The sequence below is a fragment of the Pleurodeles waltl genome, chromosome 4_1 (genome assembly GCF_031143425.1).
Source record: "Pleurodeles waltl isolate 20211129_DDA chromosome 4_1, aPleWal1.hap1.20221129, whole genome shotgun sequence".
NCBI classification, from domain to species: Eukaryota; Metazoa; Chordata; class Amphibia; order Caudata; family Salamandridae; genus Pleurodeles; species Pleurodeles waltl.
The window spans coordinates 975,415,159-975,439,655 of NC_090442.1; the positions used below are offsets into that span (position 1 = coordinate 975,415,159).

General features: G+C 43.2%; 1 protein-coding gene across 1 annotated transcript in view; it reads right to left on the reverse strand.

The window, feature by feature from the left end:
* The window catches only part of TRMU (tRNA mitochondrial 2-thiouridylase), a 108,822-nt gene extending 92,788 nt beyond the window's left edge, over positions 1 to 16,034 (reverse strand). Inside the window, exons 1-3 of the mRNA XM_069229731.1 lie at positions 15,864 to 16,034; positions 5,208 to 5,373; positions 3,237 to 3,343 (exon numbers count right to left, since the gene is read on the reverse strand). Coding sequence (XP_069085832.1) covers positions 3,237 to 3,343; positions 5,208 to 5,373; positions 15,864 to 15,945 — 355 coding nt within the window. The 5' untranslated portion in view covers positions 15,946 to 16,034. The remainder of the gene's footprint in view (positions 1 to 3,236; positions 3,344 to 5,207; positions 5,374 to 15,863) is intronic.
* Positions 16,035 to 24,497: the final 8,463 nt, after the last annotated feature.

Below are 24,497 nucleotides of genomic sequence, written 5' to 3' on the forward strand. Positions count from 1 at the left end.
CTGCTGCCTTGGACCACCGAAATGGAGGTCCTTGCTTATAGGAATCCCAGCACCATTTAAAGGAAGGAAGGAGGTGGCTCTTGTGAGGCATGCATTGAGCTGCACAGGAACAGCGGAACCCCTAGAGCTTCATGAATCGTGTGCCGCGTAGGGCCAGCAAAAGCAACCCTCTAGTTTCACTCAATGAACATAGCAGCTAAGACTATCCACATGAAAAGATACAGAAAGGTGCGAGACTGCATGGCTGAAGATGGATGAGCATCTGATTACTGAATCTTCAAATCTACAAACTGAAAAATGTGTTATTAGCTAAACTGAAGGCTTCCCTCAAAACATCAATATGTATCACTTGCAGCATTAGCAACAATCTAAGTATTAACAGCTAATGAGAAAACTGATTTGGGTGGCATTACACAGGTTTTAGATTTATCAGCCGGTAATCACACAGCTATGTGTTGTGAGTTCCCTAAACATCTGAATCCTGATCTTGGAGATGAGACAAGAATTGATGGAAATAACATTTAGAAATGCAGCGATGCGCGCAAATAGACAACTGTTAAGATCTTTCAACATGGATTAACTGTAGACTATATCGGTGTGGCATGACACAAATATCAGAAGCTGAATCACGCAAGGTGAACACCAAAACTCCAGTAGACTGTACACAGATGACGCCAGTATAAAAGTGACATTTGTGAACTCCTATCAATCCTACGTACAATGTAAGAGGAAGCGGGTATGGATTAAAAAGAGTCCAATGATAGTTACACTGATTATCAAATCAGGGAATAAGCTTGGAAAATGTAACATTGAGAAAGTTGTCACAAATGGCCCTCAAGAGTGTCCAAGCGAGAAAAGTTGGTTGATGTCATTCTAGATAAAACGTCCACTACAGGTGATAATAACGTGTGTGTCCCTGGCAAAGATGGTGATGTTACCAATGTCATGTGCCTCTAGTCTATTTAGGAAATTAGATCAGCTGTTGGTGAGATTGGTATGTGCTGCTATGCATAGTAGGGTCAAACTGAAAATCCATCCTGAACCTACAACATGAACAAGAGGGGAATGGCCTCCATGATTCTGAAGCATACTACCTGGCAACTCATCTACAACATGCAGCTGAAAAGCCCAGGGAGCGCTTCCAACCTAAGAGGGCAATATTGTATGAGACCTGTGGACAGGAAAGCATTTGAGTGCCACAACAAAGCAGTAGAACAATCCTAAAAAGCTTGCTCTACTTGATTTCCTCGATGGGAAAGTAGGTAATTAAATAAAACACTTTTATGTCCCAACTATTTTAATGTAGCCTACTTCTCCTTAAGAAAATGCAAAACGAAAAGACAATCGATGGATGCAGGGCAGATGTCAAGCTATCCTGATATGCCCTTAGCTTTAAAAGGGCCTCAGCTAAAATTGATACCCCGCCAATCCAATTTCTGATGTATGCTAGGCTTACGAATGAGGCGTAAGACGGCTGGGTTGATGATCTGAGCAGTTATTCTGGAAATGCTTGTCTTGTTGTTGGAGGGTGGAAGCCCAGTCCTCTAACTGTGGACAGTCCACGGAAAGGTGATAGAGTGAACAACAGATGGGAAAGTGACTGCACAACACCAACAGCAACACTGAATTTCAGTTGGGGCAGTTTAATATCTCACAAAAGCACATAATCAATGTCAACAGTACGCCATAGGATATACACACAGAATATATTTGAGTACCGGGGTGTAAATGAAGGTGCAGATTCTCTGTTCCATATGATATGATCCTGCTCGGTGGTAGTGGGAAAGTCATTCTGCAATGACTGAATAACATTGCAAACTGAAGTAGGCTGGTTAGCCCCACTAGAACTCTGCATGTGCTTGCATGGCCCGATGCAAATATTGACAAAGGACAAGATCAATCAAATGGTTGCTACGTTGGGGCTCTTGTTGGTTAAAAGGTTCATTCTGACTTAAGGCCCACATATCAAAATCTGGAAAACTTCCTCAAGACTATATCAAAATGAACCCTGACACAGGAACTTTACATGTTGAATTCAAGGAATGATGAAACTCTACAGGATGACAAACGCCTGCAAAAAATAAGCGCATTTGCTCTTTTATCCACCTGGCACTAGACCCCCACAGACTATACAAAGAATATAAATGCAGTATTGTGTGGACTGGTCCTCTAAAACTGATGGAGAAGGTCTGATATAATAAATACCAATGACACCTGCTGGGTGGAAATATAACGCTGAAAGGATTATGTCCACTGTGCCTCGTTTGTTGTGTAGTAGATGAAAGATCACAGGGCAGTCGGTGTGAACCAAAATGTACTTATAAGCACTCTAAGCGCCACCCTGCCAATACCCCCATGTTGTAATATAAACTAATAAGACCATGTTTAAAATAAGAGTGAAAAGCTCCAAGCATGGATGGACAGACTCTTAAGGTTTACTACAGGTTTACTACTGTTAAGGTTCGAGGTTATTTCCTCGCACCAATAAGACAGCACAGCTCCAACTCCAATCCCACAGCTAATCCTTCTGCTCTTGATGTACCGCAGTAACCATGGTACATTGACATCAGACGTGGTTAAAGATGTACACCGAGGAGTCAACAGCACACAAGTTACAACACTAACATTCAACGTAAATAACAGATTTGCACCATCCTTAATTCCAGGTGTTTTAGTATTATTCCATTAAATTTTAAATCAACACATGGGACCAGCCCTCTGGAGTCAAACTAACAATAACTAAAACTGAAAGTGTGCTTCATACCAGCCCATCTCATTTATCAATATAATTAATAATTAATATATATGTTATTAATATATGTTCATAAAAAGGCTGAAGCATTATAATCTTCTTTTATATTGGTGGGGTGTCCATGATATTCACTCAGACCAAAGATTATTCATGTCACATCAAAGCCTTTCAGGTCCTCCTCACATACTGTTATTGAGATATATATTACAACTATAGAAAAGATCTTCCTTTCATGAGATGGGGCTGTGGGGGCAGAACGATGCTTTAAGGTCAGGCTTATGGCCAAAGAGGAGGTCCAGAGGCAGATTAATGGAGGATCAGGGGTTAAAGGGACACTAATGTTGGGTGAAATACAAGGCTCACAAGAAGGCCATGTGGAACCAAGAGCTCTTAGGGGACTAGGGTTTTGGTAAAATACAGATCGTTCAGTCTAAAGGCATTTAAGTTTAACTCAATGTTCTATCTATCAAAACAGTATGCTTACCTAAAGACTCCAGAGCATGACGAAAGAAGTAATTGAACTTAATATGTTTGTTACACATTATGTCTGGATTAGGGGTTCGTCCTCTTTCATATTCGTTAAGTAAATAGCTGCAATAAAGGGGAGAACAAGATAAAATGTCATATCCATATTTCTATTAATCTGCGTTGTTATAGTAACTGGTCATTGCTCTCAACAGTCTCATGAAAGCGCAATGTGTAGAAGCCATGAGTGCTGTAATACACTCATGGATTTTATGCTAAAATAGAGTGGACCAACTTAAGGAGAAGGAATTTTGCTCACTCCTGCATGTCAAGGAGAAAAATTTCAATAGAATGTCATCACCGCCCACGAGATCGAAAACTGGTTGCTTGACAATGCACCAAGGCCCATTCCCAAGGTGACAACGTCCCAAAAAATGTTGAAAACCATGCAAATGGATGGTGCAATGTACACCACAGTTTCACAAAGTAATCATCTAACAAATACGAGGTTTTACAGGCATTTAAAATAATCTAGGGATGTAAGTGGAAAGATAAGCATGTGAACATTTCATTGCACTGCATTCTCAGGACTTAGACAGAAGTGCTAATCCTCTGGTTAGACAGATAGTAAAGGCTCTGGCAAACCAGAGTTAGGTGACATTGATCTCACTTGGCGCAGATCTGACAAACCATCTAAAGGGATAATATCACACAAATCTATCAAAGCAAATCATAAAATGTCTCAGCTTCTTGAAAGAACAAACACAGCAGCAAGAATACGCGCTAAGAGTTACGATACGAGTCCATAACATCATCAATAAGTGTCTAAAATCTACATGAGTTATTGCTCAAATTTCATTTTCAAACATTTTTCAAAAGTCATCATTTTATCCATGAATGTCTGCATTGTAAGTGAATTCACTCATTTCAGTAAGTCCCAGACTCTAACACAAGTTTGTCATTTTCATGTCCTGCAAATACCATCTTTTATTTTTTGTAAATAAATGCATGTCAGCCTTGGGACCAGCTGTCATTTAAAAAAAAAAAAAACTTGATTTAAAAGATTTTTAAAAATGCAGAACATGCAAAGGAACATAGATGCTCAGGGTTATAGGCATTGCAGATACTGTACATAACTAAGAGGTAAAGAAAGACACATCGTACAGTATTTCCCATATGGAAGAACCGGAATAGTACATGGTGGGTAAAAGACATCACATAAGCCACAAAGGTGAGGGGGCACAGTTCCATAACACCCAGTGCTGTAGTGATAAACGTTTAACAACCCAGCAGTCTATGATCCCCAAATGATGATGAGGGTGGGTATGAAGGGCCACAGTCGGCAGGCCAAGGAGACATCGTTTCATCCTAGTCGTCGGACCCCTGGGACAGCAAGTGTTCCTGTAAGGGGGACCACAAGTCTCTGGGCCGCGAGGTATGAGGGTGCAGCTGAGCATAGTCTTTGCTAATTTTACTGCATAGTGAGAAGCTCTTCAGCCAGGCAGGGTCCCTGGGGCAGTGTCTGCAGCCCCAGTGAAGCGCTAGTCCCCACTCTGTGAGCAGGAGGGCAATGGGGGTGAGCGCCATGTGTGTACCCCAGTACTGCCATCAGGGGACTTCACGAGTAGGAGGGCAATGAAGGTGAATCATCAGGTGCCTGGTGGGACATTATACGTGTACCCCAGTAGTCTCACTAGGGGAAGCTGTCATTTTCTTAAAACACACTCCTCTAGTCCTCAAATATCATTTTTTAGTAAATAAACTCAATTGCTTTCAAATATCAGCATGTCATTTTCAGCAAATAACATAATTTTGTTCAAAGGTTATTGCTTTTATTTTAGTAAATAAATAAATGTTCTTCATCACCATTCTGTCATTATGCTAGTTATTACCCTCATGTCATGGATTCTTACATGTCTGTATTTCAAGAGCATGAGTCACATATTCTGAGATATGTTTGTTTAACACGTAAATGAACAAATGCAAGTACCTAAAAACCTCGTGCCAGTATTCTTTGATGTATGAAACCTGGTGAAAGGGTATGTCGAGCTTCTGACACACTTGGTAAGCGTCGTCGCAGTCTTTGTCAGCAGTGCACACCCCGTGCTCATCCACCAGATCCCAGTTCTTCATGAACACTCCAATCACCTCATAACCTATGGAGCGAAGGGCAGAGTTCCAAACTTTATTAAGAATATCAGAAGATTAGGACTTCGGGCAAATCACTATTTCCATTGTGCCTCAGTTATATTCACGTTTGTCTACTTTCCATATTTATACAACATTCACATTGATAATCACAAAATTATTATGCTTTAAACTTTGCTACATAAAAATGTGACTCGTCCGTGGTAGCAACTTCAGGAATTAATGTCTGCTTTAGTATTTTTGTTCAGTTGAGCATTTGTGGAAGCAAGACAACCTCAAAGAAATAGAACACTGTACATATAGAAACAATAAAGTAACACAACAACTAGTAGGCATAATGCAAGTGTGGGGCATTTAAGAAGTGCACAGAAAATGTTATAAATCAAGAACTGCAAGTACCCGCTTTGGCATCTGCAGTCCTAGAGGGCACAAGTATCTTACAGGCCATGTTGGCCAAAAATTTCGAAGAGTTCCCAAGAAAATACAAGCATTTTCATGGTTGGTTTTTGTATAGTGCAAGCACAGAAACACCCACAACATATGAACACACATACAGCATGGTTAAAGACCAACATGCCTACAAACACTCATTTTCTCAAAGGCCACAGACAGAGATCAACCTCTGTACCCACACACATGCATGCATCAATGTACAGGGATCGTCAGTCAAAAATTTAATATTAGCACTTTTAGATAAACTAGTTGTGCATTATGCTACGGATTATAAACAGGCAGTATAATAAATTCTGGTTAATTTTGCCATCTTATAGGTCAGCCATACTGTTGGGATGGGAATGCCACTGCATAGTGCATAGTTCTGTTCCCCTGCCCTGAGTGGCCGACTGGGAGTATATGGTATCCTGATGTTTGATTTTCACTGTAGCCTCTCACTAATCAAGTGTGCGTGCAGAGGACTAGACCTGTCCCTTGACATGAATGAGCTCTTGGACCCATCCTGTGACCAATAGGTACATAGCAAGCGTACCCTCATTTTTACTTACTGTGGGTTTAGCATGTATAGAGGTGGTGGCAGTGTAACAGGTTTTGTGAATCTATAGCTGTGACCAGAGTCACTAGAGTAGAGGCCTACTATCCCACTTATGTAAATTACAGCTAATGAGCACTACCCCAACATTGGTGCTAACATCCCAAGTATATGTAGTGCACGTTTGAGTATGGGGCCTGCCTGGTACATGCATTGTGTATATGAGTTAGCCAGAGTAAAGGAGGTCTGTGAGTTCTATTCAGAAAGCTTCTGGCCTGTTCCTGTGTACAATATGGAAATTAGGCTGTTTTGTATTTGGAGCGCAAGAGATAAACAGGCCCTGCCAGGTGCCCATCTGCTGCAGCATGTGCATAAGCATCACAATGCAGCAACATAGACACCCCACTAGTGCAGAGTACACATACTGTTCAGCTGTTCCTGACATGCACTCACGCACAGATTACTGGCTATTGGCAATGGATATACAAACATGTACGCACTTGGTATGCATATGCTCGGACCACTCACCTATAATATTAAATAAATATAATCATATCAAATGAACAATCTAGTGGATTCACTTGGAGATTCCCATCAGGCTCTATTCGAGACTGTTTTGTATGCTGGATTAGCTGTTGCTATTAAAGAATATTTTGAGCACAACATGAACTCAGTGAGACAGGTTGAGATGGTTTGGGAGACCCTTAAAGTCTATACATGGGGAATCAGTATTTCCCAACATGCAGAAGTACAGAGATTGTTGCACAGAAGCTAGGCACAAACAGCAGGAAATAGGAAGGTAATAGCTTCTAATAGAATATAAAAACATTCTTGGAGAGATGAACCAAGCTGAGAGAACATCAAGAAATGGCAGACAGGGAAGTCAATCATCTGGGGCAATCTCCAGTGGCAAGAGGGTATCTGGAAGACAGAAGGCCCGTTTATGATGCTGGCATCACTACTGCGCCCTAGATACACAGATGGGATAATCATCACTATCCGCTCGGGGAATGGTGACATGGTGTACGGTCTGGAGCGAGTCACTGAAAGGTTCAGACAGTACTATAAAGACTTGTATACCTTGCACTCCACTTACCCAACACAAGAAGCAAATGATTACTTAGAGAACCTGGCGATGAAGTGGTTAGGAAACGTGCAGAGAAACACTGCTTGCTCACCTCGCACTGGAGGAAATCAGAAACACAACCAGAAGCATGCCGGGAGGAGGGCACCGGCACTGACGGACTCACAGTCCTAAACATTTCACTACCCGATGATATGCATTAGAAAGAGGGACCCCGGAGGAATTTAAGAGTTGACAGGACTGGCCTGTAGACTTGCGCCATCAGATTACAGATGCTTGATAATGAAGAGTATATACCTAAATAGTCGTCACAGGCTAATACTCTTTAAATACATTCAGAAATGCTATTACACCCCTGCTTGACTGAAATTATGTCTGGAAATCAGTGAATATTTATCATTTGCACATCAACAAGTAGACTGTCTTGATTTGATCCTATTAAAATGTTTGTTCCCATCACACTTCATAATTTTAAAAAGTGCTTTGTTTGTGCTTTCCTAAATGCTGATATAATTTGAAATATGAGTATATTTCATTTTCTGATATTCTAAAACTGATAGCCTTTCCTTTCATTTCCTGTACCCCAGCTGAATTGTCAGCTAGATCACAATATCCTCTCACTTTTCAGTCCAAGAAAGAAAAGTATAGCCCAGTTTCCGAAATAGTAGCAATTTTCAGAAGACATAGACCGCTGTCTTTGAACAGCATCTAATGTGACAAGATAAACATAATATATGAAGGACTCTTTATAGCTCATTCACCTTCTGAACTCCATTATGATTATTTCTGGGGGTGCACTTTACTTGGTGATGCAAAATGATAAATATGCACCGGTATCCGATCTCCACACATTGTCATTTGTGTGCTGAATAGTTTTATCAGTAAAACTGTGTCTCTGCAAACATAGTGGCCATTTCAGTGGAACATGTGCTGTCTATAAATAACAGTGCGCTGCTACACGATGCTTTAGATATACTAAAAAAACACCAGTCTAAATTCCATTAAAGGTAGGTGGGTCACAAAGGTTTGGTGTTTTAAGTGGGTTGTGCTTGCAAAAAGTCTGAGAAGCACTGCCCTAGATGCAGTGCAAAGGGGAGTTGAACTGCTGAAAGCGGTCGCAGAATAGTTGTGATTGTGGTGCAAGCAGCAATGAATGAGGAAAATGGATGGACAAAAGTATGCTGAAAGTGGGGATTCCAAGTCATCAGCATGGGCTTGAATGTTAAGTTATGACATGGAATGTAAGGGGTCTAAACTGCAATCATAAAGAGGGAAGGGAGGGTACACGTATCAAGAAGCTAAAATCACGAGTTGTCTTTATGCAGGTGCCACATCTCACCTGGTAAATAAAGACAAAGTGAAACTCAAAAAGAATGGAATAGAAATTTATTACATGCATCCTAGACATTGCAACCAGGAGATTAGGGATATTGATAGTACCTGGAGTGCCCCTCGAGACCTTGCAAAAACTTGGATATCAAGGGCAAACAAATAATGCTAAGGGCAAACTGAATGGAAGAAATGTATTATTAATAAACGTCTAAGGCCCATATACTGAAGATTTCCACTCATTCCTTAAGTTGGTGGGTACATGCCCCCTATCTAGGGAAATTGATAGTTGGAACTAGCAAGTTAACTGCATACATGACGAGAAGCTTGCCAGATATCCTGTGATGTCCAATCGAATGTCATCAAAGACAAAAGACTGAGAGGGCAGTATGTGATTTAGGCTTGATGGATATATGGAGCCAGTAACAAGGGTTCCTGCATGTATATTCATATTACTCAGCAGTTCAAAATGCATACAGCAGTAATGTCATGTAGATCACTTTTTCTGACAGAGTCACACATACAGATTATCTAAGCACATGGTTGTCAGACCTCACGTAATGTATAGCAGAGTACACACTATCTAGGAACAGGACGAGAGCGTCAACACAATATCCTCTTTATGATCATCCGAGGCAAAAACTGGCAAGATTTTTTTTAAGTGAACGAGGGTTCAAGTAAGAGTAGAGCTAATGAATGGGACCAAAGAAGACAGGGCTCAAATGTCCATATAGTTCATTATACATGGTCACTTTTCCTCTTTGTCCATTGGGTACTGACATACAGCGCCAAGCTGTAAAGTGGTCCGTGGCAAGCATGACAAATATAACTGGTCTCCGCTATTTAGCCAAACACGCTCTGCATACCGCCACTTGGAGACCTGTAGAACAGATGATGGAATTGAAACCACAAGTTCCAGATTAGAAAATGCCAGTGGCTCTGAAACCAGGACTGATCGAAGGTGCACGGGCCACATGGAAACGATTACATTGAAAGACGCCCTGTTTGAGAATAAAGTTGGTGTAATGTGTGTTTGGAACTCGCTGGTTCAATTTATTCTTGTTTGTAGTGATTAAGTGCTGGATTATTGCTTAATGCGGAAAATTGGGTATTGCTTTGTTAAATAACACCATAGTGTACCGCTATGTTTATTATACTGTTTTACACCACCCATAGTTCTCAGGTTGCATATTGGATGGCCCTTATCATTTTTGACTGAGATGGAGTAAAGGCAGACTACTTAAGGAGACAGCACTTAGAAATCAAGGGTCATGACTCTCTGGTGGCACAGCATCCTGTCGCTAGCACCATGTGATGGTTTGACAGAAGATGTGGCACACATTTAGCTGTAAAATATCACTCAGAAGTACACTAAAACCATGAAAATGTCACACATAGTCAATGCCAAAACTTGGCAGTTACAAGGTGCATATGGGGACAAAAGGTGATTATACATTTCCAGAAATGTGGGACACCTGAGCATAGCATTGCCACATGCTAGTTGCATCTTCCCTATCATTAATAAATAGGGAGCACTATAAAATAAGCACTAAGCTACGCAGAATCCACTGTATGATAGATATAAACAAAAGCGTGAAGAAACACACAAAACCTGCATCCGAGACATTCTGTAAGCATGCTGCAAAGCAAAGTCATAAGGAGGGTGAGTGATGTTGCATTCAGCCCATGATTTGACTGAGGAGTTCAAAGCTACGGCAAACCCAATTTCAAGCTGGCAAGCTAGTTACTTTGGGAACAAATGAAAAGTTCTCTCCGTAGGAGGATGGCTTCGTTTATGGTGTACACATATGGTATGGCACCGTATACTGAGTCAAGGCAACCCTTAGTGATAGTAAATAGGTGTCCAGATAGCAGAAGCTCTCCAGCGGTAGCTGAGGCGAGCAGCTGAAGTAATGGAGACAAGCCACCACCCAAACATTTTCCTTTGTGAACACTTTTGGGGCTGATTTCAAACCAAAAGGAAGGATCTTGAACTGCCAATATTCGTCCTGAACTGCAACCCTCAAAAACTTGTGGAGACTTGGTGATCAGAATATGGAGATATGCATCAATCAGATCCAATGTGATAAGGAAGTGATTTTGAGGAATTAAAGGTATAACACTCTGGACTGTCTCCATTTTGAATTTGATGGTCATGATGAATGTTTTGAGCATTTTCGTGTCTATCACCAACTGGTAACCCCTTGAAGACGCTGGAACCAGAAATACAATGGAGTGTACACCTTGGCCCCTCTCTTGTCTGGGACTAATACAATCTATATTTTCCTCTGAAAGGTCAATATCCCTTTCAGTAGGGCCTCCTTGTTAGATTGATGTTGAGATAAAGGAGTACAAAAGGTCCCTGTAGACTCTAGGACTGTGGAGAAGTCTATCCTCTAACCTTTGGAGATGACTTGATGGACCCATCTGTCTGATAACTCCATCCTGTAATGATGACACCTCTTCCTCAGCATAGTCAGAATTGCTGCCCCTTGATACTGGGCTCTGTCAAAAAGATTTGAAAGAAGATTTTACCAGGAGCTTCAAGGATTGCTCCTAATGCTGCTGTCTCCGAGAAGGTTGACTAAGGGAAGCTTTTGATTTCGTGAAACTGATACCCTTGAGGGTGGTCTCTGAAACAATGAAGAATGTTTGTGCTCTTTAAAAGTACAATGAAGCTTATAATCGAACTCTGCTCCAAAAAGCCTGGGACCTACAAAAGGCATCTTGAGCACAGTTGATCTCTGTGCTGCATCAGTGTTACAGTCCTCCAGATAGAAGTTTCGTCTCACCGCAACAGAATACTCCACTTGTTAAGTCTGCCCTATCAGATCACATCAAATGAGATACTGGAGAGGAACTGAATCATATTCACCAGAAGCGTTGACAATCGTATTGCTCCGGAATAGCCATAAATAAGCTCTTAAATCAATAATCAGAGATTGAGCTGTGTAAACTCATAAATCCCATCTCTTAAAGCAACATGCAAATCAGCAAAATGTTTCATTACAGCAGAATCCACCTCCCTGTCTGAAGGATTGTTCCGAATATTTTCCTCTGCCATAGAAGCACGGCCCATAAAGCTTGGCACTATTGAATTCACATGAACACTATCGGGTAGCACTGTCTCCATATTTTCCGAAGGATAAAGCTTTGTCATGAAGCGTGGCAAAATTAAATTATCAGGGTCCTTCCATTCCTATTTGACAACATACAATACAACTGAAGAATGGGTAAATCGAAATCAAATGGTTAATGAAACTGTATCAACAAAAGTAATCCGAAATTCCAGGCCTCTCAACAACTGTAAAATTGATGTTACTTCTGATATGGGCCAATAAATCCCCCATCGTCTCTTTGGAAACATATTTGCCCTAACGTCCAATGAGGAGGAGGGGGCATCATCAACAGATAAAGAATCATCAGAATCCTGCACAGTCTCTGAAGCCTTCTTCTATGGTAGTGAGGAGGAAGTACCCTTACTGAAGGCTTCCAAAGTTTGGATGACAGTCCTCCTGATCTACTCCTCCTCATCCTCTCTGGTATGCCTAGTGCGTTTAGCAGGAAGAGAGTGTGCGGATTAAGTAAAAAGGCAAAGGAGAGGTATGCCTTCTTTTCTGTGTGCTTGCACTGCCTGCCACACCAGTCAAGACAGAACAATTAGCCAAAACCAAATGAATGCCACCAAATGCATGACATATAAGCAAATGTTTTCCTTCTAGCGTAAAATAGTGGAAAAAGGTAGCGCTTATACCCCGGGCCGAAATGAAAGCCTGCACAGACCAAACCAGCCTCACCACGCATGATCTTGGAGCGCGTCCTGCTCCGATGGCAAATCCCCTCCACCTACACACCAGACCACAGAGGGAGGAAGAAAAACAATGGCCACTTCGCCAAGCCCAGGGCAGAGGGGAAAAGATGCCTGGCCTCCTCCAAATGGAGGATCACACCAACCTCATTCCAGGTATGCCGATTCCACCACAGGGGCTAGAACCCTCGAAGGCTTTGCAAAGGAGGATCGCTGAGCCCCAGGAAATGGCCTGAGCTCAGCAGGGACCTCCCTCGTCTTCGTCCCAGTGCAGGAAACAAAAAAGGCGAGCCGGAGTGCAAGTCCCCTTTATGGGACCCAGGCATCTGACTTCGAAACCCTCCTGCATTGTTACTCGTGTGAGGTGATATTACCTTACTTGTAGTGACTGGAATGAGGACGAGGGACGTAGGAGTAATGGTGCAGTAGTTTGGATCACTAGGATGGTGACCTCACATTCCATTAGGGGAACTACTGGGCCTTTCTTGATGGAGTCAATGGCATGGCCTACTGATTGTGAATAGTTCATAAGTCACTTCTATCACAGGAAATGACATCCCTTAAAAAAACATATACGGAGAATGAAAGCAAGTTGATAAAATCACAAAAAGGTAGGCAAGCAGATAAATCTATCTATGACAGTAAAAGTTATTTACCATGACTTTTTCTCAACCCCTGAACGTATCATATTTGCCTTCCTGTCATACTGCTTTTCATCACTTTATCTCCTGCTCATTTGATTACCCTCAATGTTTATTTTTAAACCACTTTTACATCTCTTTGGTAGTTTTATGAATTTGTAAAGTCCAGCCTTTTTTAAAGGTACTAATGACTCTTGTATACTTTATAATTTATTCATATGTTTAGCTAACACTTTATGAGAGATGCCTTCTGCATAGCTGCCAAGGTTTTATATTGCTATGTGTGACATTTTCTAATTTCAGTGTAATTATGAGTGATAATTCAACAACTATGAGTTACAATTTCTTGTGAGCAAAGTCAAGCAATGAAGATGAGGTAAACATATAAATATCTGAAATTACACCCATTAGAGCAACGAAAACTCTAAGAAGATATTAAAACTGCAGCAGAGCACCAGACATGGAAGGGCACATCACTAACATAGTCCCCTTGCAACCTGATCTCACTGCTAAACAAATGTGTAACCATGATTTTAAACATTAAACAAGTCTTTCACAGGCAGTACTTGAAAGTATAAGTAAACGTCCAACGGGAGGCAGACAAATAGATACCTTGGAGAGAGAAAAAGCCATTTCTCATATGAATCACTGTCCCTTTTCCAAAGTGCTCTATGCAGTGTGTCATTATTGCAAGTACTTACATTAAAGTGAGTCAGTTGTTCACATCATCATGGCTCAGTCTATCTGCAATTCATACATGGCAGTCACATATTTTTAATTATATCACCGGCTCTCAGGCACTTGCCACTTACTAAGTGATCATTCATCATCATTACAGGGCAGCTGAGCCCGGCTGTCGGCACACTGCCTGGTGGACTGGGTGGGGTCTCGCTTGCATGTGATACCGAGGCTGCGATGCTGTCAATCATGCGACTGGTGAGCAACTTCTATACTGCTGCACCCACTCTCATGGCAACTGGCGGCCCACGGCGCTTCCTCATTGACTCATGAGTCAGCCTCCGGGCCTACCCTTGGTCGAGTCGGGCAGGCGGCATTTCATCCAGAAAGAAACCTTGTTTAAATGTTACCACCTGCCGCTGCGGCGGTGTCACCAGCTCTCAGGCTGGCTTGTCCTGCACAGCTGAGCCAAGCACTGACAACGGTGAAAGTCAGCTAGGGCCGGCGTTGGGTCACACTGGGAATCGATCACCTCATCTCCACCACCCCTGCTCCAGTACAAGATGCGAAGCCAGAGGCTCATTTTGACTTTAAGAAGTACTGCCAAAACTTAATAAATTGAAATGGTGCCTGCTCGCACTGTGGGAGACAGCAGAAGGACAAACCTGTGTCACCTAGCCTATTTAACTGTGTCTAACTGTCAGTCTACTTCACCACTGAGCGCCAACTGTGACATCAGTTTAAGTTATGCGCTGTGTGTGTAGGACTGGGGCTGTGTCTCTACATTGTAGAAGTACCCACAGAGAGCTGTGAGCAGATCTAACAAGCCTCCTTAGCTTGGCCTCTGCCTCCTGAGAGCAGCACACAGTCACTGCAGTTCAATCGATCAGATGCACTATAGCAGCGCTACGCTTGACAGCTGAGGAGGGGCTATAATGCGTGATTTTCCATAACAGTGAGGTGATGCGACCCACCACACTGAATTGCATTAGACTAACGCCTGATGCGTGGTACTTGGCCGGGCTGCTTCTGGTCATACTGCTGTTATAGTGTCTTACCTCCTGCTCCTTTGATTAGTTGACGCTTCGCCTCAGCTTTTTTTTAACCGTTAGGTATTTGCAGCGACCAGCCGTTTGAAGGTATTAAGGTCTCCTGTGCACCTTAAAATTCATTTTTTAAGAGCACCTGACACTAGTCGCGGCTGGTGTTGGGGAAAGTGGCAGGCCAGCACAAAGCAAAAACACAGACTGTCCTGCGGCCACTCCTGACGTTGCTCATGATTGGCCTGAGCGCCCTTAATTTGTACTCCTAGGCAGACCGGGAGTCTGTGCCTGCTGTCTCCAATCCGGCAACGCAGCTCGGGTTGGAGACAGCTCAGTGCGCATGTCGGTTTGCCCATCAGGCGGATGCCGACTAAACCCACGTGCACACTAACAGTGCACACCACTCCCCCTCGTACCTGTCACCACCCCATGGCCACACCCCTTTAAAATAAAACAATAATAAACATGGTTTATTATAATTTTATTTTTCAGTTTTGCAGCTGCTGCTGGCAGTGGGCAGGGGCGAGGTGGGGGCTGACGCTGCTGCCTGACACTATATAAGTTCTAATGGTTTTAACTAATTGTAGAATATATGTTATTCAATCTCTTTTCATTCTGGTGTTTGTTATAGAGCACAGAAACTGACAGTACTTACATTTCCATTTACTTAAAAATATATTTAAAAATATATATTTTGCTCGGTCTAAAAAGGGAAAAATAAAGCATGCTGTTATTTATATATGAGTGTCATTGGCTGATGAAATCAAGTTGTGAGATCTCGAAACACCAGCAGAGGGCACCACAGACCATTTCATTTCCTAAGCTGACAAAAAAAAGTGTGTCTTTTCATACCAGGCGACTGCCCCTAACTATCATACGATGGAATAGTTTTTGGTTTCTATTCCCGCTTTCAAGAAACAGAGTTCTCACCTCTACGCTTCAGCAGCAGCGCTGCCACTGAGCTGTCCACCCCGCCGGACATGGCACAGACCACCCGCCGCGCTGCCTGCATCGTGTACTGTCCCTCACCACCCAACCTAAGTCACACTTAGGTCAGATCAAAAACTAGGCTGCGGTCCTAGAATACACTCAAAGCAGAAGGGCACGATTGCATATTTCCGCGCTGACATCTAAGCCGGGGCAGTGATATGTGTGAATTTTGGCGGCCATATTTGATTAGTGTTGATTCTTGTTATTTTCTGAAAAATACATTGACGCATCAGCAACTTTTGAAGATTTAAACATGAACTGTGGCTTTGTATGAACTAAAGCAATCTTTTCGAAAAAAAAGGACCAAGGAGGCTCGTGCGTGTGTATTTAAATGTACATCCCTATGACAATTATACTGTACGTTAATATGTTTTAAAATGTAAATCCGATTATGTGTTCATTCTATATTTTGGAACGGTTGTTCTGCTATTTGATTTTGCTTTGCTATACTGACAAATGTAAATATCTGTTCCGTTTACCAGTCAAAATGAGGAAGTAATAAGCAACCAGAAGCCGCGCTTGTCCTCTTCGAACTGCAAGTTGAGTCCTACTTTCCTTTCCATTACTCGTTCCTCATCCAAAATTTGGAAGTGTTACGTTCCAGCTTATCAAAGGGACCATGCAATGTGCTGCTCTCGCGAATCACAACCGCCAAGTGCTAGCTATGTTTTTATGCTGTAAGGGGTATTACTCAATGAAACCCCCAAAATATAATAAACTTGCGTCCTTTTTTCTAACTCCCTAGGTATTCTTAAGCTACCATGGGTTTGTAGGTTGCAGTGAACAGAGACAATAGTCAAATATTGCTAACTATTGTTTTTGAGGGAAAAATGGGAAAAAGTGCTGCGAAAAGTGTGAAAATGTTATCAACGAAAGGTTTGCTCTGTGCTAGGACCATCATCTTCCCAGCTTCCAGGAGCAGAGCAAGCAGAGTTGTGGGAAAACATTGATTTAACCACAGTTTTTGCTTTTCCTAAAAGGTAGTCCATTTTCCCCACTTTTCGTGGTTTCAGCGTGCTTTCATTTTGTGGTTGAAACAGTTGCGAAGTGAAACCCATGGTAATCCCAGAAACAGCCCTTCCATGTGTCACGCATTTTGCGCTAGAATAATGCATTTCCGGGCATTTTTTCGCTTTACAATGCCTGAGATTGTCACACATGTCCTGCAGTGCGGCAAAACCTTCTTGTTCCAGTTTCTCACTTTGTCTAGGTAAGCTCTGAATAGTGTTTATCAAAGGCCATAAGGGGGTGCTGGTGTACGCCAGGAGGTATAGGATTCATCAAGGGGCCATTTGTGTAGCTCCCTCAAGGGTTCCCCAAAGACACTAACTGTTGAATTAAAAAAATAATGATAATGAGTTAGAAAAAAAAGCCATTTGTGACAACATTTTTATCTGTAAATTCTTGTCACCATGCACGATTTACAAAAACAGTACACCTTTACGTTTGACAGACCCTTCTGGTCTCGGAAATACATAAGGTTTTTAGGCTCTCCAAAAACACACGATATTCAGTGCAACCAACCGCACTTTACAATAATTTTTCATTGTGTATCGACTATACAGGAATTCATATGTTAAAATATAAAGAATGAAAAATTGGTATGAATGAAACCTATGTATTTCTGAAATGTACACAAAATAGTATAGGAACAGTGTTTATTTGTACACCTCTGAATTTGAAGTTACACATTCTATCGCATGATTCAGAGGGCGGTTGCAAAATGTCTTCTTTCTTGCACACTGGATTACATTTGAGAGCTACAAATGCAGAAAAATCCAGTTAGTAATAACAAATCTACTATTTTGTGCTCCCACTTGTCTCCCGATAAAACCTTTTCCCCACTTGTGTGGCTAGGCCTAGCGCATGCAAGACTAGAGGGGACCTGTAGGAAAGTAACATCTTGCCTGGCATGTTACCCCCATATTTCTCTGTATATATGTTGTTTTAGTGTATGTGTCACTGGGACCCTGCCAGCCAGGGCCCCAGTGCTCATAAGTGTGCCCTGTATGTGTTCCCTGTGTGATGACTAACTGTCTCACTGAGGCTCTGCTAACCAGAACCTCAGTGGTTATGCTCTCTCTTTACTTTCCAAATTGTCACTAACAGGCTAGTGACCAATTTCATCAATTCACATTGGCATACTGGAACACCCTTATAATTCCCTAGTATATGGTACTGAGGTACCCAGGGTACTGGGGTTCCAGGAAATCCCTATGGGCTGCAGCATTTCTTTTGCCACCCACAGGGAGCTCTGACAATTCTTACACAGGCCTGCTACTGCAGCCTGAGTGAAATAACGTCCACGTTATTTCACAGCCATTTACCACTGCACTTAAGTAACTTATAAGTCACCTATATGTCTAACCTTTACCTGGTAAAGGTTGGGTGCTAAGTTACTTAGTGTGTGGGCACCCTGGCACTAGCCAAGGTGCCCCCACATTGTTCAGGGCAAATTCCCCGGACTTTGTGGGTGCGGGGACACCATTACACGCGTGCACTGTACATAGGTCACTACCTATGTACAGCGTCACAATGGTAACTCCGAACATGGCCATGTAACATGTCTAAGTTTATGGAATTGTCACCCCAATGCCATTCTGGCATTGGGGAGACAATTCCATGATTCCCCGAGTCTCTAGCACAGACCTGGGTACTGCCAAACTACCTTTCCCGGGGTTTCACTGCAGCTCCTGCCAACCCCTCAGACAGGTTTCTGCCCTCCTGGGATCCAGCCAGGCTTGGCCGAGGAAGGCAGAACAAAGGACTTCCTCAGAGAGAGGGTGTTACACCCTCTCCCTTTGGAAAAAGGTGTCAGGGCTGGGGAGGAGTAGCCTCCCCCAGCCTCTGGAAATGCTTTGATGGGCACAGATGGTGCCCATCTCTGCATAAGCCAGTCTACACCGGTTCAGGGATCCCCCAGCCCTGCTCTGGCGCGAACCTGGACAAAGGAAAGGGGAGTGACTACTCCCCTGACCTGCACCTCCCAGAGGAGGTGCCCAGAGCTCCTCCAGCGTGCTCCAGACCTCTGCCATCTTGGAAACAGAGGTGCTGCTGGCACACTGGACTGCTCTGAGTGGCCAGTGCCAGCAGGTGACGTCAGAGACTCCTCCTGATAGGCTCTTACCTGTGTTGCTAGCCTATCCTCCTTCCTAGGTAGCCAAACCTCCTTTTCTGGCTATTTAGGGTCTCTGCTTTGGGGAATTCTTTAGATAACGAATGCAAGAGCACATCAGAGTTCCTCTGCATCTCTCTCTTCACCTTCTGCCAAGGAATCGACCGCTGACTGCGACATCCTGGTCCCTCCTGGGCCACAGCAGCATCCAAAAACCCTAACCGCAACCCTTGCAGCTAGCAAGGCTTGATTGCGGTCTTTCTGCATGGGAACACCTCTGCAAGCTTCTTCACGACGTGGGACATCCATCCTCCAAAGGAGAAGTTCCTAGTCCTCTTCGTTCTTGCAGAATCCACAGCTTCTACCATCCGGTGGCAGCTTCTTTGCACCCTCAGCTGGCATTTCCTGGGCATCTGCCCAATCTCGACTTTGTCGCGACTCTTGGACTTGGTCCCTTTGTTCCACAGGTACTCTCGTCCGGAAATCCACTTTGGTTGCATTGCTGGTGTTTGTCTTCCTTGCAGAATTCCCCTATCACGACTTCTGTGCTCTCTGGGGAATATAGGTGCACTTTACACCTACTTTTCAGGGTCTTGGGGTGGGCCATTTTTCTAACTCTCACTGTTTTCTTACAGTCCCAGCGACCCTATACAAGCTCACATAGGTTTGGGGTCCATTCGTGGTTCGCATTCCACTTCTAGAGTATATGGTTTGTGTTGCCCCTGTACCTATGTGCTCCTATTGCAATCTACTGTAACTTTACATTGCTTGCATTACTTCCTTCCTTTTGCTATTACTGCATATTTTTGGTATTGTGTACATATATCTTGTGTATATTTGGCATCCTCATACTGAGGGTACTCACTGAGATACTTTTGGCATATTGTCATAAAAATAAAGTACCTTTATTGTTAGTATATCTGTGTATTGTGTTTTCTTATGATATTGTGCATATGACACCAGTGGTATAGTAGGAGCTTTGCATGTCTCCTAGTTAAGCCTTAGCTGCTTTTCCATAGCTACCTTCTATCAGCCTAAGCTGCTAGAAACACCTCTTCTACACTAATAAGGGATAACTGGACCTGGTACAGAGTGTAAGTACCCCTTGGTACCCACTACAAGCCAGGCCAGCCTCCTACAGGACCTGGATACATAACATTTCAGCCAGCAAAATCAATTTTATTTTGTATACAATGTGAGAAACTGCCAATTTTGGCTCATAGTTTAGCTGCCACCCAGTGAAATCTACCATACCCGGACATTTCTGAAAACTAGTCATACAGGGGAGTACAGGGTGCTGTGACTTGGGTTATTCTCCTGAGGAGTTCTTACCTAGAAGCACTTGCAAACCTCACAGTTTGGGTAAAAATACATTGTTTTACATTTCTGTGTGGGAAAGTTCCAGAGTCTGCGGGGATCCACAAATTTCTTAGCACCCAGCATTCCATATATCTTGTGATATTAATGGCACTCCACTTGTGTGAGTGGGCCTAGCACCCCAATATAAAAGGGCACAAAACACAATGGGGAGACATCGGCAACAGTGATAGCTGCGATAATTGGGCCCCAGTTTGGTCGCCTCCCAGGGAAACCTACCAAACCCAGACATTTCTGAAAAACAGACACCAAGGGCAGTCCAGGGTGATATGCCTCTCGTGGCTCCCACAACCTTTTCCTATCCACAAAGGCATGCAAACCTCAAACTTTGTTTAAAATCATGCATTTTACTTGCATTTCTGCCTGTGATGTTACATTGACCCTGGTTTGATTATTTTCTATATCGGGTACAAGGCCCAACAGGTTCTTATCGGGATGAGTGGAGAAATGCTGTCTAGTAGGAATTTTTTGGATCCCTTCATATTCTGGGAGTTTACATCACAGAATAGCAAGGAAAATGCATGCTTTTAGGCAAAGTTTGAGGCATATCACCATGGACTCCCATCCATGTCTGGTTTTCAGAAATTACTGAGTTTGGTAGGTTTTCCTGGGTGGCGGCTGACGCAAGCCCAAAAAATGCACCTTTGATAATGGCAAGTGAGACGGTATTGGTATTTACCCTGATCCTGCTGACTAATATGAAAAAACAAACATAATAAAAAAGAGATGTCCTGATGCTTGCTATTAGAATGGGAATGTTTTAGTCCCCAGAGGAGCAGAAAGACTGCGGAGACTTTAGAGGCGAGTGTGGGGCCTGATGTGATTGTGGCCAGACTCCAACCCATTATTTAAAAAAAAAAAATCCAGACATCTAGTGAGCTTTCGTTCCTACCCTGTGGGGTGAACTGGGGCAAACAGCCTCTCTGCGACTCCAAGGGGCAGAAAGACTGGTTTGTTCCTTTTTGTGAATGGGGTAAGGCCCAATGCCAGGGTAGTACACCCACATCCCTTACTTTTGCCAAATGTAAAATTCCTGATATCAGTTTGGCTTTCTACCCACAGAATTAAGTCATATTAGGGACAACTATTGGGACTGTATTGCCTCTTCTGGGGTTGGTGTGGCTTGATGCAGGTTAGACCGCCCAATCTTTTTGTTTGTTTTGGCACCACTTTGATGTCTAGTGGGCTTCCTGCCCCTATGGGGGCGAGTTGGTGGCAAACTCCCTCTCTGTCCCCAAGGGCGTCAGAAAGACTAGTTTGCCCATTTTGGGGTGGTGGTAAGACCCTGTGCCAGAGTAGAACATCCACCCTTTCTTTTGCCCAAATGGAAAATCCCTGTTGCATAGTGGGCTTTTTACACCCCCCTCTTTCAGGGGAACACATTTGGGTCAAGTTCTCCAGTTGTGACAAATCTCCTTTCTGACCCCAGTATGGCAAAAATAATCTATTCCCCCTTCAGGGTTTGGTGTGTAGCTCAATGCTAGGGTAAGGTGTCCCCATCATTTTATTTGTTTTGGTTCCATTTTGAATTTCCTGGTATCTAGGCCCTCCTTCCCTCCAGGGCACAGAATGACTGGTTTGCCCCTTCTGGGGCAGGGGTGTAGCACAATACCAGTGAGAGATGCCTGCACCCCTCTGATTTGCCTGAACATACAATCCCTTGTGTCTAGTGGGCTTTCTGCCTCCTGGAGGGGGACAGTGAGCCAAATGCATGAAATACTTTTGTGTCCTTGTTGGGGTAGGGACATGGCCCAGAGTATGGTGAGCTTCCCCAACCCCTTTGTGTTTTTTCCTTTTGTTACTCCTGGTGCCTATTGGGCCTTTTGTATTCCTGGTGGGAGCAGATTAAAAAAAAAAACGTAGCCCTGATGTCTAGTGACCTTTCCGCCCCTTGTGTTGAAAGACTGCAGTGCTTTTTGTTTGATGGGAAGGTCATGGCCTTGTGCATGGTGGGCCACCCCATCACGTTTTTTTCATCCCTGGTGCACCCAGGAAGCAGAAAGATTTCAGTGCCTTTTTTGAGATGTGGACCTGTACATTTTAGGCCACCTTCACCCCTTTTTTGATTTATTTTTATCTTGAGTGTTGAGTGGCCTTTCTCCAGGCCCTGGATGACGGTAGACAGAAAGACAGTAGTGCTTTTTTTTTGGGTGGGGATATGGCCCTGTGCACGGCCTACCTCCCCACCTCCTCATTTTATTTATGTTTGTTATTCATCAATGGAGTCTAGTGGTCTTTTTGCTTCCCGGGGAGGGCAACTTGGGGACATATTCCCAATGTACCCCCGAGTGTGGGGGGGAGGGGAGGGCTGAAAGACTGTAGTGCATTTTTTGGGTGTCCCCACCCCTTTATTTATTTATGTTTTTAATACCTGGTGTGTAGTAAGCTCTCTGTCACCCAAAGGGACAGATTGGGGTTGTCACCCCCATCCCCTCTCCCCCCTAGGGATGGGGTGTGGAAAGTCTAATGCTGGTGAGGGGTTTAGGGAGAGCAGAGGCCCTTGCCCAAGGGGCTACTTGCCCAGTTAAAAATCCCTGGAGTTTAAAGAAAGTGCTAGGCAATCACATGCTTCTGTGATCGCCTGAGGCTATACAGCAAAATGTAGGAGTGATGTGAAAGCTCAATTTCTTAGCTTTCAAACAACACTGCCCTTGCAGCACAATTCTCTAAGAGCTCGGAGAACAGGGCTGTTTAAAGCCCTTGTGGGCTCCCAGAGACACCAGGAAGTTGTTTCCTGGGCGCCAGCTGCTTGCCAATGATGTGATGACTTAACTGACACAATCCCTACATTGTCTGGGGAGTCTCACACTCCTGGACCAGAGTGGGAGAGTTTCCTGCTTCGATTCTCAGTGTTTGGATGTGACCTCCATGTCCATAGCGCTCGGTTTACAATACAGTGTGAACATATATTATATTGTGTTACTCTCATTGTGCCTGTGGGCATGCTGCCATGGCAAAATCCATTGACAATTTTTGCATCTGATTGCATGTCCAAGCTGAATGTCACATGTAGACCCTGTATTGCATTATATCTGTACAAGTGGTCTGCCTTTTTTCTTTACCAGATCACTACCTGTCATCAAGAATGCTGTGCTTCACTCCTTAGTGTAGTTTAAGTACTGAATGGATTTTGGGATTTTTAGTCTGTCTTCTTCACTACAGTTGATCCAATTGAACTAACCTGAAAACAGTGATTTGAAAAAGAAACACCCTGGACCAGGGCATTGTGTCTTTGGTGACATGCAGTAATTTGGTAAGCTTACATTTCTGCACACTTCCTCCGCCGCCTATGCAATTAACTTCATTACATGAGTTTGCCCAGTTACTTACCCATAAACCTCAATTTCCTTAGTCCTTCCTGTCCTCCTCACAGTTATTATCCATATGTCCCATGTCCTCATTCAAGTTATTACATAAGAGATTTTCCAAAGCCAAGCAGGCTTATGAAAACTCAAACTATAAAAAAAATCATATTCACCAGTCATGCACCACCGTTAGTTAGTGCATGACTTTTTCACTTTGACTACAAACCACCACCTTTAAGATATTATTACCAAAAGAGAGGTCAAGTCAGTACCACAAACATTCTTAATTCTGCAATGTGTCATACAAGTGTCAAAAGAAACCCATGTGGCTGTCCGACAAATCTCTGTCAAGAGTATGCCCTTAACCTCTGCCCATAAGGCCGCCACTTCCCTTGTGGATCTGCCTTGTAACCCCTCTGGGACAGCAGTGTCTGCCAAAAAGTAAGCAATCACAGTAGTGGAATGAACCCACTTACTGATAGTCATGTCAGAAGAATTATCTTCTCAATTAGAACCTCCAAATGTAATTAATAAATGGCCTTGCTTCCTAAACGTCTGGGACAACTCCAAATAATACTGCATGTTTAACATTCAATAGATAAAGAAGATGGCACAAATCCTGGGAGCCTTATGTCTCTGTGCATTCTTGAGTCAGTCTTAGGAAGAAAAGGAGATTAGATTTGAATAACACTATCATTCAACATTGTCATAAACGGTACTAATAATGCTCCAACTTCCCCACTTCTCCTGGAAGATATGAGTGCCACTAGAAAAGCT